General features: G+C 32.6%; 1 protein-coding gene across 3 annotated transcripts; it reads left to right on the top strand.

Moving 5' to 3' along the window:
* Positions 1 to 7,745: 7,745 nt before the first annotated feature.
* Positions 7,746 to 18,823, top strand: LOC132299227 (very-long-chain aldehyde decarbonylase CER1-like). 3 transcript variants are annotated; one of them, XM_059795722.1, is made up of 10 exons: positions 7,746 to 7,860; positions 9,230 to 9,453; positions 10,851 to 11,083; positions 11,809 to 12,028; positions 16,603 to 16,978; positions 17,184 to 17,291; positions 17,610 to 17,810; positions 17,926 to 18,024; positions 18,164 to 18,337; positions 18,464 to 18,823. In XM_059795722.1, the coding sequence occupies exons 1-10, from the start codon at positions 7,801 to 7,803 to the stop codon at positions 18,641 to 18,643; spliced, it is 1,875 nt and encodes a 624-aa protein (XP_059651705.1). In that variant the 5' UTR covers positions 7,746 to 7,800; the 3' UTR covers positions 18,644 to 18,823. The 3 variants fall into 3 exon arrangements, with proteins under 3 accessions (XP_059651705.1, XP_059651706.1, XP_059651707.1); XM_059795723.1 differs by lacking the exon at positions 17,926 to 18,024; XM_059795724.1 differs by lacking the exon at positions 9,230 to 9,453 and having other exon boundaries at positions 7,805 to 7,860.
* The last annotated feature ends 629 nt before the right edge of the window (positions 18,824 to 19,452 follow it).

Genomic DNA, 19,452 nt, shown 5'->3' with positions numbered 1-19,452 from the left:
ATGTGTGTATAGCCTTCCAAATAGGAACTGGCCAATCCATGGGTATACATGAAGTTACAAAGGTTGTACCAGTGAACCAACCCCTTAAAGTAAAATAGGTACAAGGAAAGAGTAATAGACCGGACCAACTTACAAAAATGAAACGGTCCCTCCGCAACCAGTCATCCATAATATCAAATAAATCATTTTCGTCATTGATAAATTTGACTTCACGTGGTTTGAATGTACCAATGTTTTCCATTTTATTGAAGGGATTGGATTGGTTAGGATTCATGAGGGTGACCAGCGAGAGAATAATGAGAAAATGAAACCTGATATAGCCTTCCAAATAGGAACTGGCCAATCCATGGGTATACATGAAGTTACAAAGGTTGTACCAGTGAACCAACCCCTTAAAGTAAAATAGGTACAAGGAAAGAGTAATAGACCGGACCAACTTACAAAAATGAAACGGTCCCTCCGCAACCAGTCATCCATAATATCAAATAAATCATTTTCGTCATTGATAAATTTGACTTCACGTGGTTTGAATGTACCAATGTTTTCCATTTTATTGAAGGGATTGGATTGGTTAGGATTCATGAGGGTGACCAGCGAGAGAATAATGAGAAAATGAAACCTGATATTTTCCATTTTATTGGAAAGAGAGGATTGGTGAAGGTGACCGACCAGTACGAACAAGCAACCTGTTAATTAGTTGGGGGTTAGGGATATGCGCATTCATGAGGTAGTACGTATGTATGTGTGTATAGCCTTCCAAATAGGAACTGGCCAATCCATGGGTATACATGAAGTTACAAAGGTTGTACCAGTGAACCAACCCCTTAAAGTAAAATAGGTACAAGGAAAGAGTAATAGACCGGACCAACTTACAAAAATGAAACGGTCCCTCCGCAACCAGTCATCCATAATATCAAATAAATCATTTTCGTCATTGATAAATTTGACTTCACGTGGTTTGAATGTACCAATGTTTTCCATTTTATTGAAGGGATTGGATTGGTTAGGATTCATGAGGGTGACCAGCGAGAGAATAATGAGAAAATGAAACCTGATATTTTCCATTTTATTGGAAAGAGAGGATTGGTGAAGGTGACCGACCAGTACGAACAAGCAACCTGTTAATTAGTTGGGGGTTAGGGATATGCGCATTCATGAGGTAGTACGTATGTATGTGTGTATAGCCTTCCAAATAGGAACTGGCCAATCCATGGGTATACATGAAGTTACAAAGGTTGTACCAGTGAACCAACCCCTTAAAGTAAAATAGGTACAAGGAAAGAGTAATAGACCGGACCAACTTACAAAAATGAAACGGTCCCTCCGCAACCAGTCATCCATAATATCAAATAAATCATTTTCGTCATTGATAAATTTGACTTCACGTGGTTTGAATGTACCAATGTTTTCCATTTTATTGAAGGGATTGGATTGGTTAGGATTCATGAGGGTGACCAGCGAGAGAATAATGAGAAAATGAAACCTGATATTTTCCATTTTATTGGAAAGAGAGGATTGGTGAAGGTGACCGACCAGTACGAACAAGCAACCTGTTAATTAGTTGGGGGTTAGGGATATGCGCATTCATGAGGTAGTACGTATGTATGTGTGTATAGCCTTCCAAATAGGAACTGGCCAATCCATGGGTATACATGAAGTTACAAAGGTTGTACCAGTGAACCAACCCCTTAAAGTAAAATAGGTACAAGGAAAGAGTAATAGACCGGACCAACTTACAAAAATGAAACGGTCCCTCCGCAACCAGTCATCCATAATATCAAATAAATCATTTTCGTCTTTGATAAATTTACCAAGGGCTATAGTCATAGTGATCCTCCTATTCAACTACTTCGATCATTTCTGAACACCTTATAATATTTTCGGAGTATCCGAAGATTCGATCGTTTATGTATGATTTGATCATCCATGGCAGTTGTCTTGACTGTTGTTTAGTGAATATAATTGAGATGTGATTCAAAAGAATTTTTTTTTTTTTTTTTGAACGTTGAAGCGCATACACACCTACTGTATATTATTCCCCCCCACCTCACCTCGCTCGAACACTCAACCTCCCTGTTTATACCATCATTTAGGCTAGAGCTTATACTATGGTCTGCATCTTGAGTACAGTTTTCCCTTGTCTTCTTGCTAATCAAAATTTAACTCAAACCCATCTCTGATTCTTTTTTTCGAAACTGGACCATCTCTGATTCTTCTTTAAAACAAGAACTGTGTTTGACAGAATGTGCACATTATTGAAGGTTGTTGGTCATCTGCACAAGGATGAAGGTCTCGGATTCATTCGTTCCTAGAGAGGGAAAGATTACTTTTTCAAAGACCTCAAATTGAAATTATTCTCTTTTTAAATGTTTTATTATTATTATTATTATTATTATTATTTACTATCTGGTAGTTAGTTATTCAGTTAAGCACCAGTTATTATTTTTATCTAAACACATTTTGTATGGTCCTTAAAATGACTTTAACCCTAGCTCACAAACAACTTCTTCCTCTTCATGTTGTCAAAAGGTAAAGCTTCAGAATGTTTGATTGATGGATAAAGAGCGGACTAGACTATGTTGTAACAAGTTTAGAGTAGATTGTTCAATTTCAGCTTTGGAAAAATTAACCATTTAACAATATGACTATAGATTTATTTATTTCACAAGCAATCCAAGTGAATGGTGTGTCTTTATAAAATTAAATGAATCTTAGGATCTCAACTGTGTTTCTTTAGCCATTAGTTGACAAGAATGGAATTCCAAACCCCCAATCTGATTTAAAGATGCTTGATTGCCTAACCAATCTGATTTTAATGTTAGATATTTCGATGGAGAGAATGAAAGTTTGTACTTGCGACTCTCACCCTAATAATCCTAACCAAAAAACAGTAAAATTTTGTACGTGCAACTCTTTCCATAATAATCCAAGTTGTCATTTCCATCATGGGGGTTTTCAGTTTTAATCTCTGTTTTTGTGGATTCAATCCACTTTGATTATACAATAAAAAGTACTTAATTAAAAATGATACGTTTCTAATATTCTAAGATTGACATGGTGTTAAGACTTGTTACGCGTTCATAATTATTTGGAAATAATCCTCCCAACGGGTAGGAAACGACCCACCGTTTTAAAAAAAGAAAATAAAGTTTAATCAATTAATAGCATCATTGGGTCATATGTTATTATATCAGTTAAGTTAAACTTATCATATTTCCATATAAAAAAATAAAAAAAGAAAAGAAAAGAAAAGAAAGTTGACGTGTCACATGTACTTAATAGTCAAGTGGGTTCCTATCAAATCCATAGATGAAATCTGGACCAACTCACCAAATTAAGGGCCCATGTATTATGAAATTATTTTTTGGATATTGATATATAAATTTGAGTCAATATTATGTTTGGACGATTTATAATAGTTTAAAATAATTTATAACATATTATATTTTTTTGTCCAAATTTATATCACTAAATTAGTGATATTGTGTGTTTTGGAATTGTAGCTGAGGAATTAAAACAAATATTCGAATTTTTCAAAACAAATTTTTGTTTTCAAATATGATTCTGATTTCTACCCAAAACACTCCTACAACAAAACAATTATATTTTGGTATTGACAAAAAACATAATGCCTAAAACACATCACATGCCAAACAGATCCTAAACTGTTAGATTATTTCAGATGAGGTACGGACATGTTAATATCCTAAACTTGTTGTTTTTTTATTTTTTTAAATTTTTTTTTCAAAAAAAAATCCCTTAAACTTGTTCACAATATAGATGTCCCAACAAGTTCACTCGAGCGGCCCAATCACATAATCCCAACAACATCACTCGAGTGGCCCAATCAAAAATATCACAATCAAATATGTTGTGGGATTCACATTGTGAGTCATACGTTGTACTTGTCATGTCTACAATAATTATCAAAAACAATTAATATCTCTTGTTATGTCTACAATAATTATCAAAAACAATTAATATCTCACACACGTCTTATGTCTTAGATTGACTTTTTAGGACCAACTAACTAAATTTTCATCAAAGTGTAGTTGGGATGATCTAATTTTGAGGCCATGAATCAACCATTTTGTCGGCTCATCAATGCTTCATTTTTCTTACAATCAATCATTCTCTTTTACTGATCATGGAAGTGAAAGATCAAATAAATCATTTTTCATTTTTTTTTTTTTTTGTCTAGTCACTTATTTGAAAAAAATTATTTCAAAGAGAGTTTATGATTGGAAACTGATATTAACACTCCACCTTTTAATTTTAATAATTGAAATGAAAAGTTTACCCTTCATCTCTTAAATGAAGTTTAAAGGATTTATTTGAATAGTTCTCTTACTTAACCAATGTTTTAAGAGATTTATTAAAAAAACTCATTTGACTTTTCACAAATCTCAATAAATTGTCTTAATTGGATGGTTAAATAAGAATAACTCATACTTATTGTTATGAGAGAGCTCTCATGATAGCATTATTCTTATTTGAAAAGATAATAATAAAAAAAGGAGATAAAATAATTATTTCAAATACTAAATTTAAAAGTTGTAATTTTGAGAGTCAAATGTACAATGCCAATATCAACTCCCTTATAATTTGTTATGAATTTTTTTTCTCTTAGCTTCCATAAATCTTTTCATTGTGAAAGTCTATCGTTTCGATTACTTAGAGGGGCATGAATGAGTCCCAAGTCTCATGCATGTGAATGGGTGTTATTAACAACCTGGCACTACTATTGCATACCAATATTCAATGTACTTTTTGAAAGGATTGTGAAGCCGACAAATGTAGCAAATGCTTTATGATGTTAGATGGGTTAAAGGGTTTTGAGGCCAATAAATGTAGCAACAAAAATTTGACTGTAAACGTGACTCATATAATTGCAAGTTGGATTGCAATTAGATTGCTTCAAGTGATTTTTTTTTTTGTCTTCTTCAAGTGATTTGAATATACCAATATTTTCCATTTTATTGAAGAAATAGGATCGGATAGGATAGGATTCATCAGGGTGACCAATGAGAGAATAATGAGAAAATGAAACCTGATATTTTCCATTTTATTGGAGAGAGAGGATTGGTGAAGGTGACCGACCAGTAGGAAAAAGCAACCTGTTAATTAGTTGGGTGTTAGCGCATTCATGAGGCAGTATGTATGTATGTGTGTATACATATACACCACACACACACACACACACACACACACACACAAATAATCTGTTGCTCATCATTGGTGACAAATAATTCATTCACACCATACATATACATATACACCCCACACACACACATAATCTGTTGCTCATCATTGGTGACAAATAATTCATTCACACCATACATGTATATGATCGTCGAATATAATTACTATATATTAACATATCAACATTTATGACAAAAGTTACAAACAGTGGTTCACTGAGTCCTAAAACAGATATTCAGTTGGTTGGTAAATGCCCACTTAGTCAATTTGTTCCACCTAATTATGGGATGAGTATTTCAACCATGCTCGTATTTTAGGCAACTTCAATTAATAGAGTTTAACAAGAACTTCTTATAAGAAGTAATTAAGAATGTTTTTATCAGTGATTGATACATCAGTCCGTACCGCTATTTAGTCTTAATTTATTATGGCCGTCATTACTATCATCCTTTCCTTATTCACATATTAATTTGATGGATCACATGAATTCTCTTTTTTCATTCTTTAGGACATGTTTGGTGTGGTGGAATGAATTGGAATTGAATGAGAATGGAGGTGGTAATGGAATGAGAATAATAATTCTCATTCCACCGTTTGGTTGTAAACATGGAATGTGTAAAAATAGAATCTCATTCTCATTCCTATGTTTGGTAAGAAAATTAGAATCGAATGAATTTATATTGTTTCTTTAAATTACATTTTATTATTAGTAAAAAAAATTAACTAAAAAAATTAATTTGCAAAAATAAAAGGGAAAGAGATAATAGAGAGAGAGAAATAAACGAGATAGAGAGAGGGGGAACAAATAGCATATATATAGTGTGTGTGTATGCGTGAATTATCTCTTTAAATTATTTTATTACTTTATTAATTCTTAGTGGGAATGGAATGGTCATTTCACCTCTCAAGAAGTGGAATGGGCATTCCACCTTTTTGATGGAATGGACATTCCCTAGGAATGGCCATTCCACTTTTAATGTGACACACCAAATAAGAGAATGGAAACAAATGTATTTCATTCCACTTTCATTTGATTCCATTCACTCACACAAAACATAACCTTATTCCTTGTCATTTCATCCAATATGTTTAGCTTTCTAAAGTCGTTTATAATAATTTCATTTATTTTGGTTGGCCTCTCTGCCTAAATAAATCTCTATTCTTCCTGGAGTATTTATAGAACTTTTTTATTTTTTAAACAATGGGTTGGTGGTCTAGCGGTAAGGGAGGTTAGGAGTTCAAGTCTCAGAAGAGACATGTGTGTGTGAGTACCAATTAAGAATTTTTTTTTTTTTTGGTCCAAACTATTTAAATATACTCGATCATTTTAATTTTCTTGTTGATAGATGTCACTCTTTTATACCTTGTCATTTCATCCAATATGTTTAGCATTCTAAAGCCATTTCTAATAAGTTCATTTATTTTGGTTGGCCTCTCTACCTAAATATATCCCTATTCTTTGTAGAGTATTTATCGAACTTTTTTTTATGTGTCCAAACTAATTAAATCTACTCGATCATTTTTATTTTCTTGTTGATAGATGTCACTCTTAATTTCAAGTCTGAATTTTCAAAATTACCAAATTACCTATTTTGTAAGTTTTTGCTTTTTTTTTTTTTTTAAAAAAAAAAAAAAAAAAAAAAGTGACAATCATTGTCAAGAAGATGGATCTCGCAATGAATTGCCCTTGACAAAATGATGATGACAACATACCAAGTAATGAAACATGTTTTGGAAGTCATTAGAACAAAGTTAAATAATTAACCTAGCATAGTTATGAAGTTTTTTTTTTTGGCTAGTGTACTGTAGCGACGTAAAAGTACGAAGCATGTTTGGTAGTATTTATTGTGCTTATGAATAGTACTGAAGCGCTTTCAGAATTGAGGCCAAAATTGGAAGCATCAAAATGATACTTTCGTTTGTTTCCGCATTATAGCAAAGCACTGTTCAATTTTTTTTTTTTTAAATAACATTTTTAATTAACCATTTAAAATTTCAAACTTGCAACACTTTTTACCAAACATACTTCATGTTTTTGCATCTAAAAATCTTGTAACAAATTTACGTTACCAAACAAATTTCTAAATAGTGTTGAACACACTGTACAATGTTTTTCGGCTCATCAATGTCTCATTTTTCTTATAATCCAATCATTCTTTTTATTGATATTGGAAGTGAAAGATCAATTAAATCAACCATACTGTACTATGTTTATCGGCTCATCAATGGATCTCAATTATTTAGCTTAACGAAAAGACATCATATCTTTTAAGAGTTTAATTGATTAATGTTCAATTCTACACTATTATTAAATATTAGTCTTTAGTTGATAAAATTTAATAGTTTTGCATATATGTATTAGCATTAATAATTCCTTGACTAAATCAAAACTTATATATATATATTTATATATAGAAATAATAATAATAATAATAATAATAATAATAATAATGTTTAAGCTAGCTTGACATACATAAAGCATGCAGGGGGTACGTGTCCAATTAGTATTTAATTACTTATCAGGTGAAACTCTATATATATTGCACTTCAAATATGCATTGTTGAACATAGAAGAGAAGTGGTTTATCAGCAAAGAGTATGGCTTCTAAACCAGGACTCCTCACTGACTGGCCATGGAAACACCTTGGGAGCTTCAAGGTACTCTCTCTCTCCACATGTATCCTTCTGTCTACCTTTATATCTATCTATAGACATGCATATATTTATGTATACAAGTTAACAAACATATATATATATATACATACACACCACCAAGGGTGGAACCAGTGACGGAGCCAGGATTTCAGGGGGGGGGGGGGGTGTGTGTGTATAACAACTATAAAATTCAAAAGACAAAGGAAAAAAAAAAATATTAAAATATAAAAGAAAAGAAAAATGAGAAAACTTTAAAAGGAAATAGTTACAAGGTTTCAATTGAGGAAGAAAAATTTGACTTTTTCTACTAAGGAAATTTAAGGAATGTGAAGAATAAAAGAGAAAATAAAGAAAAAATAAAAATATAATTTTAGGAACTAGAAATTTGAGGGGGGCACTATATAATTTTTTTTATATATATGAATTTTTTTTAAAAAATTACGACATATATTATAGGTTGCTGACCATCTCAGGGGGGCATGTGCCCCCCCAGGCCTTCATTGGCTCCGTCCCTGGGTGCAACTCTAGTGGTGGTCGGTATCTGCAACTTCTCTCATATGGGAGGTTGAAGTTCGAATCATGCACATTCTTAAAGTAATAAGCAGTACCAAATTATGTTTTAAGGTTGTAATTTTACACACTCTCATGCATCTTCTGAGTTTTTGTGCATTCTTCAGAGTATTGGCTGTTGACTATAGTACTAATGATTAATAATTAAATGGTAGAGCACCAACTAAAAAAAAGCTAGTACCAAAATTTTATTTTTCATATGTACATTAATTGATCCCAACCTAGCTCTCATATAGTATATTTGTTTTCAGTTTAATTTACCATATATAGTTAAATAACTTTTGATACTTACATATTTTCTTTTCCTTTGTTTCATTAATTTGGATGAAGTACAACGTGGTACAACCTAGCTCTAATATACATTTTTTTATTTTATGTATATACGAGTGTGGATAGTTTTTCATTGTGACCTAGAGGTCATGGTTTTAAAACCGAAAACACCCTCTTCATCAAAGGTGTGCGGTTCTAGAATAGAGATTCTTTGAATCGAATGAACGGATGTCAGCACAATCGGAAGGAAATTATGCAGAAGCTTTACAGAATTATTATGAAGCTATGCGACTAGAAATTGATCCCTATGATCCAAGTTATCTACTCTATATAACAAAGGCCTTATCCACACAAGTAATGGAGAACATACATGTGAACTTTCCTAGATCCCACAATGGCGGAGTCTGTTTACTCACCTAGCTCCTTATTATTATTATTTTTATTTTACTATAGTTATATATATTGAAAGGTTATAGTTTAGTAACTTGTGATACTTACATATTCTTATTTTCTGTGCTTGATTTGGATGAAGTATGTGGTTGTAGCCCCATGGGTGGTTCATAGCATATACTCATACATAGTGAAGGATGAAAATGAGAGGGACCTTTCCAACTTACTCATATTTCCATTGATGCTGTGGAGGATGCTTCATAACCAAATATGGATTACTCTCTCTCGCTACCGAACCGCCAAGGGCAATAATAGGATTGTTGACAAGAGCATTGAATTCGAGCAAGTGGACAGAGAAAGGAACTGGTATATATATCTCTATATATACATATAAATATCGATATATTTGAAGTTTTCAACTCACACATATACAAACAATCAAACATGCACATCATAATGAAGAATGGAGGTCCAAGAAAAACTTTGCCAAGTTTAGTAGGTTTGATGTAGTCATAAGATGTCTAAAAAGGTTTGCCTGTGAAAAAAATTACTGTTTCAGTAACTATTTGCACTCACACGCATATACATATACTTCTTTTTTTCACGTGACAGTGCCTTTAAAAACATTTTTTCTTTTTCTACTTTTTGTTTTGTTTTTTATTTTTAGAAGAAAAAACAAATGATATTTTCACACTATTTTTTTTTTTTTTTTTCCAAATAAATTACACATTCACTTTGTTCTTAAGAGGGTGTCGAACTCTCAGCCTTTTACAACTTAGGGAGGAGAGGAGAAATCAATGGACTAACCTTCGATGGTTAGGTGTAAAGGGTGTGCGCTTATCTGCTGGCTTAAAAACTTAAATTATTGGGTAGTACTGCATACATACTCACTAATGAGTAGGTCATCCCTACTAATTAACCACTAAAGTTCAAGATGATATAATTAGGGATGGCAACGGGACGGGTTTGGAGTGGGTTTCCCTTAATCTCACCCTGCCTTTTTTAATTTTTGTCAAGTCCATGCCTGCCCCGAAACCCTCGACGGGTTGGATTTTCATGTCCAGCCCCGCCCCGTTGGGATATACTGTGCCCCCATGCCCGCCCCGCTAACAAATTTTTTTTCCCACTTTTTGGAACTTAAACTCCTGCTATTTGAATGTGGAAAGCCTAGGAATGGCACAACATAAATTAAATTATGTATCCCAACAACAAAAAAAAAAAATAACATGCACATAACATAATTCGGATAACATAATAAACAAAAATAAAAGTTTAATACAATCAAATCACAAGATATTCTAAGCTCCAACTTCCACCATAACCAAAACAAAAGCAAATTTAATACCAAGTTTACATATATATATATGCTTAGCGGGGCGGGGCGGGGCGGGGCGGGGCGGGGCCCCTAAGATATGTATACTGAACCCTTACCCGCCTCGTGACCAGCGATGGATACAAAATTTGTATCCATGTCTGCCCCAACGGTATAAAAAGTGTTCCCATATCCGTTATTAATGGGGCGGAACGGGGCGGTAAAAATTTACATCCTAGATATAATTTCCTTCGGAACAATATTTACCTATTCATCAATGAGTAAATACTCTCTATTCACCACTCAAATATTATACTAGTAGCCTCTTACCAAATTTATAAATATTGTTCTATTTTTACTTGCATTTAATCCCATATCCCCAATATATATATATTCCATATTTATGTTTGATTTGGGTCTGAAACATATATTTGGTGGTTGGATATGACAGGGATGATCAAATCATATTTAATGGAATACTATACTACTTGGGTAACATGGCACTAACAGGAGGCTCAAACCTACCAATTTGGAGAACAGAGGGTGTGATCATCACTATTTTGCTTCATATTGGACCTGTGGAGTTCCTCTACTATTGGTTACACAGAGCACTGCACCATCACTATCTCTACTCTCGTTACCATTCTCATCATCATTCCTCCGTTGTCACTGAGCCCATTACATGTAAGATCCCATCACATTAATTTTGTTTACATATATCTATATCTCTATATATATATAATTATTATGAAAAATCTTTATTACTTAGATTTCTTTGAATTTTTTTTTTAGATTCGTAGATTTTGGTATCTATTGCAATCAATTGTTAATAAGGAGTAGTCCTAACTTCATTAACATGTAACGATGTAGTGTCAATATTGGCTGGATTTTTGACAATATTTATGAGTGTCAATTTTCTTCTTTTTAGATGCTGTGGTTCATCACGGGATCCACATATTAATGCAACTATTAGGAACCACATACCGGTTGAGACTTGAACCCTCATTTTGAATACTACAAATCAAAACTTCATTAACACCAACAATGTAGTATAGTCTTATCAATTAATTTTTTGTGTCGGGGATAATTATGAGTGTCAACTCTCACATTTTTGACAAGCTGGGTACATGTTATCCACGTAATAATGCAATTGTTGAGGATCACATATATTTTTTAAATTCACACGCACTCGTTTTGCCTCAACCATCGTGGTTTACATAAAAAAATTGAAAAATTACATATAGAAATTCTCCTAAAAAGTTTAGCTTGTGATCATTTTCCCATTAATAATTTTGATATACATAGAGTTGTTAACATTGTATTACTAATAAGTATTAGATATATAGATACATACATATATATACATATATATATTGATACATATAATAATGTGGGTGGTGTTGTTGCAGCTGTGATTCATCCATTTGCTGAACACATAGCATATTTCATACTCTTTGCAATACCAATGTTGACAGTGGCGAACACAGGAACAGGCTCTGTGGCTTCATTTGCTGGTTATATAACCTACATTGATTTCATGAACAACATGGGACACTGCAACTTTGAGCTCATCCCCAAGAGCCTTTTCTCCATTTTTCCCCCACTCAAATACCTCATGTATACACCCACGTAAGTCTTTCAACCCATTCTGTTTAATCATCCCAATATATAAACTTCTGTAATTATGTGCTTATATATACATGTGTGCGCCGCGCGCATTGATGTCTGTATATATACACATACATATACATATATTGAAACCATGTATATATATACATTATTTGGTATAATATAAGTGAGGGTTTTTTAGTACTTTCACAATGGCATGGATTTAGCTACTCTGACAAGAATGGTTGGGACAACAGTCATTGAAGTCTAAAGTTAGAAATTTGACTATCAAGCAAGGACACCGTTATCGGTACCAATGTCGGACACTTATTTAAGTATGAATATTTGTGTCTCACATTTTTGTGCAGTGTTCAAAAATTATTTTTTATTAGATACGGGATAAATAAAGATGGGACATGCGGAAGACACGTACTAGACACAGCGGGATATATTTTGTAATTTTTTTAAAAAGAAAAACGGGGTACCTAATGTAATTTTAAATGTTTAAAAGTAAAATTTTGAAAATTTTTAAAAACAACTACATAGGCAATGAACTGATGAATGAAGAATGTTAAACATGTTGGAAATGTACTTGATCTTATTTGTCTGATTTTGTTGATAACTTTTTTAAGTTCTTAATTGCTTAGATGAGGAATTGAATATTTCTTTTATTGCAATATTGTTTTTAGGGAGATTAAATTTGTGGTATTGTGGATTTTGTATATATATATATATATATATATATATTGCAATATATATTATTGGCGTATCCCTGCCATGATAGTGTCCTATTTTTTTTAAATTTGCCATGTCGCTTTATCCGTGTCGTGTCATACCCATGTCCCGTGCCTGTGTCCGTACTTCATAGAAGTTCGACGACAATCTTTTGTTCAGTACAAATGTGTGTGGACATGTATCACCCACATAATTTTCTAGCAACTTCATGGGAGCTCACCGATTCCTAATTGAGAAGTGAATCCTACAACCAGAGGTAATTCAAGGTAAAAAAAACTTAATCGTGAAGTACTAATTAATATCATACTCAAATGGCTAAAAAGAACAAGTTTAGTGCACAAAACTTAACCCTAGATTATTTTTGATTTTGAAGACGCAACTTTAAAGTCTAGCAACCTACCGATTACTCCGTAATAATGATAAAGGTAAATTACATTAACACTTTTTGAGGTTTTTGCCAAGGTCATTTGAATGCAGCTCAACGACTTTTTTAATAATGGCACCCCTTATGGTTTCAAATGTCATATTTACTCCTAATGATTTAATTCAATTAATTTAAAAAATATCAGTCATTTTAATTGACAAAACTACCCTTATCAATTAATTTAAAAAATATCAGTCATTTTAATTGACAAAACTACCCTTATCATTAAGCCTCTTTCTCTACCCTAATCTTTAACATTTTTTAAAAAAAAAAAAAAAAAAAAAAAAAATTCATTTTAGTACCCAATTGTCGACACTTCTCTCTTTTCCCGATCTCGGACATGGTTGTTTCTTCTTCTTCTTCTTTTTTTTTTTTTTTGTTTTTTTTTGTTTTTTTTTTTTTCTTCCTGTTGTGGTGGGTCTAGACTAGCTATGGCTGTTTTTAAATTTTTTTCTACTTTGGTGGTGATTGTTGTGGTGTGGTTGTGGTTGTGGTGTGGTTGTGTTGATGTCTAGATTATCAGGGTGTTTTAAAATTTTTATTTTTATTTTTTCTATTGTGGCGGTTTTGGTAGAGTTTAGGTGTTGCCTTGGCGTGGTGGTGGTTCTGGTGACATTTGGCACATATAAGTATGGGTTGGTTATTGTTATTTTCAATTATTTATTTATTTTTCTTTCTACTGTAGTGTCTGGGTGTGGTGGTGGTGGTAGTTATGGTAATGTAAAGTTATTTGGCAATTTAAAAAAAAAATTAATTTTATTTTTTGTTTTTATGTTGTAGTGGTGGTTATGGTAGTCTAAAATTATTTTAAAAAATTATTATTCATTATTTTTTATTTTTATATTGCGGTGATGGTTATGATGATATACAGTTATCTAGCTATTTAAAAAATATATATAATTTTATTTTTTATTTTTATGTTGAGATGGTTACGGCTGTGTACAATTTATCCAGATATGGTGATAGTTATGGTGATACAAGTATTATTATATATAAATCATATCTATATGTATAAAAGAGATGAAGATATTAGTTTGGTCCATTAAATTTAGTTAGAAGGTTAAATTTATAATTTCATAATTTAAATAGTGTTGTTACTAACAGGCTTGTGGTCTAGCGATACAAGGCTCCTACCTCTCAAAGGGAGGTTAGGGGTTCGAACCTCAGTGGAGACAATGTGTGTGAGTCCCAACTAGGAAAAAAAATAATAATAATATCGTTGACCAGTCAAAAGATTAAAAAATAAAATGTATATAGTTTTAGAGGTTTAGAGGGCTGACAATACATATTTTTAAAATTTCGCAAACTGTCAACATAAAAAAAATTATTAACTATCCACTGAGTGAGGTTAACCAAAAACCTTCAAAGAGGTATCACTGCAATTTACACGGACGATAAAATGATGAAATCACACAATAGTTATCGACTATGAAGTACGGACACTCCTCCCAGGGGTCCCGTACCAGTGTCGGACACTTTTCGGACACTGACACTCGTATTCGAGGCTCGGACACGTGTCCGACACCTCTGTGAAGTATCCATAAATTATTTTTTATTAGACACGGCTTGGACACGCGGAGGACACGGGGTGGACACAACTCGGACACGCTAGGGACACGGCGGGGTATATTTTGTAATTTTTTTTAAAGATAGGACACGGCGGGGTACACGACGGGGTATATTTTGTAATTTTTTTTAAAAGATAAATTGGGTACCTAATGTAATTTACTAATTTTAAAAGTTTAAAAGTAAAATTTTGAAAAAATAAAAAAACAACTGCAGACAATAGAGTATTACACAAAAAATTTATTTTCTCTCACTTCCTCTCTCAGTCTCTCCTCTTCTTCAATTATCTCTCTACATGAACAAGACTTTTTTTTTTTTTTTTTTTAAGTTACATGAATAAAACTTGGTGGAAGACTGAAAGTATATATGTTTATTCATATACATATTTAGCTCATTATAGCTATGTCTCTTCTGCACATCTTCGTTTGAAATTTGGATCAACTTTATTTTTCATTTATTTTCTGTTTTGTCTTGTCTATATTTTTCTTATAACAGAGATGAAATTATTAAAATTGGTCATGTTATTTGTTATTGTTTTATTTGCAATTTTGTATTTATATATACCTGTTCTAGTAATTATATTTTGAATATATAATTATATATATATATATATATATAAAATTTTATCGGCGTATTCCCGCCGTGTCCGTGTCGTTTTTTTTTTAAATTTGTCATGTCATCATATTCGTATCGTATCGTACTCGTATTTCGTATCCGTGTCCATGTTTCATAGGTTATCGATCAATATCTTTAAATTGTACAATAAATCCAAAATTGTCAAATGGCTGACATGAATGGAGGTACAAATGCATTCATTGTTGATGTGGTCCTTGTTGTGTGGCAGTTGCTTTCAAATTAATTCTACGAGTTTCTAATGGTTGACATGAATGGAGGTACAAATGCATTCATTATTGATGTGGTCATTATTGATGTGGTCACTGTTGTGTGGCAGTAGCTTTCGAAAAGAACTTCTTTGGGTGTATTCGGATCGTTTGTAATACGCGTGTTTGTACGTATATATAATAAATATGTACATACACCATACATGTATGATGATTTTTTATTTTTTATTTTTATTTATTTATTTATTTTTTTTTCCAGATAAAGATGTATGATACATTGTTTCTTTCTCTTGCATGTCATTTAATCAAATTCAATTTGATTGATATATGCAACATTGGGAAAATCAAATTCATTTTGTATTTTTAATTTTTAATTGTAATGTTATTGCAACTCGATATAATACATATTGTATAAGTATTGCATTTTGAAAATAAATATGTTGCATGAATGTTGTATTGTTGTTGTTTCTTCACCGTGAAGTACAATGTAGAGAATTTTATTACATCTAGTGCACCGTAGAGGATCTGAGTCCGTCTAATGTGATGCATGTCTCATAATACTCCAAGATGTGTGCTCGTACTCATTAATTATTATTTATGCAATTTTAAGTTATTATTAGATAGGGTCATTGATTATTATTAATTTTAATTTGTTTGAGTCTGATATGAATGTACTTTGTCTTTCAATTTGACCCTCAACCTAACAAGTTCAAGCTGAATTTATTTTTCTTCAGTTGTTGAATTTGATTTGGTACGCTGTAACGGTGATGTGATTGATCCAATTATATTTGGGTTGGTGAAATTATATTCGTATTTTTAAATACGATTTATATTCGTGCTAAATTTCAATTCCTAATATTTTAACAATAATACTATCATGTTTGTAAGCTCATTTTTTTTTTAAAACTAAAAAATGAAAAATTAAAAAAAATCTTTATTGTTATTTGTCAACACATACACATGCACACACATTTGTTATATGGAGCTGCTTGAGCTAGATATTGAAGTTTAAGTCTTTGATACCACAGGTTTCATTCTCTACATCACACTCAATTTCGAACCAACTACTCACTCTTCATGCCATTCTATGACTACATTTATGGTACCACCGACAAGTCAACAGACGCATTATATGAAACTTCACTACATAGACCAGAGGAGTCACCTAATGTGGTGCACCTGACCCATCTAACCACGCCCGAGTCCATCTATCATATGCGCCTTGGGTTCGCCTCTTTGGCCTCTAAGCCTCTCACATCCAAATGGTACTTGTGGCTCATGTGGCCTCTCACACTTTGGTCCATGATGCTCACTTGGATTTATGGTAAAACATTTGTTGTTGAGAGAAATATTTTGAAAAATCTCAAATTGCAGACTTGGGCCATACCGAAGTACAATGTACAAGTAAGTATTGTTTAATCCATTTCGTTTAGACTTTATATATGTATTGGCATGTACAAATTTTTATTCTTTGTTATTATAATATGGCGCTGCAACAGTAGGGACGGCTAGATTATTTATACGTGTAAATGATCTTGATCATTCACTGCACTGCAATTAACATCCAGACGCATTAAATATGTTGCACTAATTAATTTTCATATTGCAGTACTTTATCAATTGGCAAAGAGAGTCTATCAATAGCTTGATTGAGGAGGCTATACTAGAAGCTGAAGAAAGAGGCACAAAGGTGTTGAGCTTAGGTCTTCTTAACCAGGCAAGTTGTTGCTCTTTCTCCTTTTTATCCCCTTCTATATATTACATGCAAGTGAAATCTATAAGCATATTTGGTTCAACGTTCTAAAACAATTTTTAATAACTTAAAAAACATAAAATAGGTTTCTAAGTCAGAAAATTATGGAGAGATACCTTTATTTATTTATTATTATTATTTTTGAAAATCAAGCAATTGTATAAAAGAAAAAAAATGTAAAATTAGTCCACATGCATCGGATCTTGTAAATTCTCATTAGTGAGGATCTAAGAAAATGCAGCAAGTTTAATCTCTCTCCCTCCTGTGTGTGTGTGTGTGTAGGGGGAGGAGCTTAATGGAAATGGTGAGCTCTACATCCGGAGGCACCCACAGCTTAAAGTGAAGGTGGTGGATGGGAGTAGCTTAGCAGTGGCTGTTGTGCTAAACAGCATTCCTGAAGGAACAACCAAACTACTCCTTAATGCCAAATTATCCAAACTTGCTTATTCAATAGCTTCTGCATTATGCCAAAGGGGAATACAGGTATATATATATACATGCTGCAAAAATGTTAAGTTGCAGTAATTAATCTATGTAATGTAAGACAAAAAATTCAATCTCCATTATCACCTCTATCACAAAGTTGTATTTTTAATAGGTAGCCACATTACACATGGATGAGTATAACAAACTTAAAGCAAATCTTGGAACTGAGGCTGCAAAAAATTTGGTCCTATCAAAAATTTTTACTCAAAAGGTAAATTATATCTTCTATATACCTACTTTTTTCCTTTGATGTCCAAAAATCTGTTCTTTTTATACATTATATATAGTGTGTGTGTGTATATATAAACACGTAGTTTTGAAACATTACAAGATGTGACCAATTTGTACAGATATGGTTGGTGGGAGAGGGATTGACTGAAGAAGAACAATGGGAGGCACCAAAAGGGACATTGTTCATTCCAATCTCGCCATTTCCTCCAATGAAACTGCGAAAGGACTGCTTCTACTACCACACACCAGCGATGCTGACTCCCAAGTATCTCGAGAATGTGGACTCGTGTGAGGTTAGATATGTAATTTTCTTTCTAAATTTGATTAATCTTTTATTTTTGCTTCTTTTGATTACGTACATGGATATATATATATATATATATATATATATATATGAATGTGAATGTGTTGGATCATAGAATTGGCTGCCAAGAAGGGTGATGAGTGCATGGCGAATAGCTGGGATAGTGCATGGTTTAGAAGGATGGAATGTGAATGAGTGCGGTAACTCCATCTTCAACATTGACCAAGTTTGGAAAGCCAGTCTTCGACATGGGTTTCTTCCTTTGAAGATGTCCATGGACTCCAAGCCTTTTTAATTAGACTATATATATATATGCATCAGCTCTTGTTGTAATCTGCAAATGATGGATGTGATTTTGGTATAATCACATCAAACCATGTTATATTTTATGTTCACCTATATATATATATATATATATATATATATATATATATATATTTGACTAGTATTAAACCCTTTTGGATCTATCTCTTAATATTTTTGTTTTGGGCAACGGTGTCAGGCCTCTTAAAATTTAGAGTACCTCATAATTCAACAACGTACCGTTTAATGCATCACTTCTAGAGAAAGGGATATTGTTTGGTGAGATGGTCTTTTGTTTCTCAACTCCAAGCAGATGCATGTGGTGACCCTTTTAATTAAAGTACAAGATTGGAATTAAAAATGGTATAGTTCCAAGGAAAGAAGTGCACTCGAAATATGACTGGTGAAAATTGTAAGAAAGTGAATACATCAAACTAAATGCGGTGAAAATTCAAAGCACAATCGGTATAATTTAAGTCACATAAAGTGAGAGCGAATTTGAAAACGAAAACGTGAAAACGGCACAATTAAATCATAAACAGTGAGAATTTGAGCGAGAGCGAGTGTAGAACATGAGAGCGGAAGGGCACGAAACTTGAAAACGACACTTATTAAGAAAGATTGTGTGACTTAGGGTGTAACTCTAGAACAATTAGTTAACAATTGATCAAATATCTAATTCTTTAACGTTATAGAGGTCTTTCCAGAAAATAAATGGGTGTTAAAGTCATACTGAGGGATACGTACAGTTTACAGTGAAGAAAGAAAATAGCATTTATGTATGTGAATAAATATGGGGTG

The sequence above is a fragment of the Cornus florida genome, unplaced genomic scaffold (genome assembly GCF_030987335.1).
Source record: "Cornus florida cultivar Cherokee Brave unplaced genomic scaffold, ASM3098733v1 CherokeeBrave_3.0.0_Hap2_Chr03, whole genome shotgun sequence".
Taxonomy (NCBI): domain Eukaryota; kingdom Viridiplantae; phylum Streptophyta; class Magnoliopsida; order Cornales; family Cornaceae; genus Cornus; species Cornus florida.
Note: the sequence above shows the minus strand (reverse complement) of the source record. Positions and strands in the feature narration are given on the sequence as shown.

Coding starts and splice junctions, on each gene's coding strand:
- LOC132299227 (XM_059795722.1), top strand. CDS start 7,801: ATGGCTTCTAAACCAGGACTCCTCACTGACTGGCCATGGAAACACCTT. Junction 16,979..17,183: donor TACCGAAGTACAATGTACAA/GTAAGTATTGTT, acceptor TTCATATTGCAG/TACTTTATCAATTGGCAAAG. Junction 18,338..18,463: donor AGAATGTGGACTCGTGTGAG/GTTAGATATGTA, acceptor GTTGGATCATAG/AATTGGCTGCCAAGAAGGGT.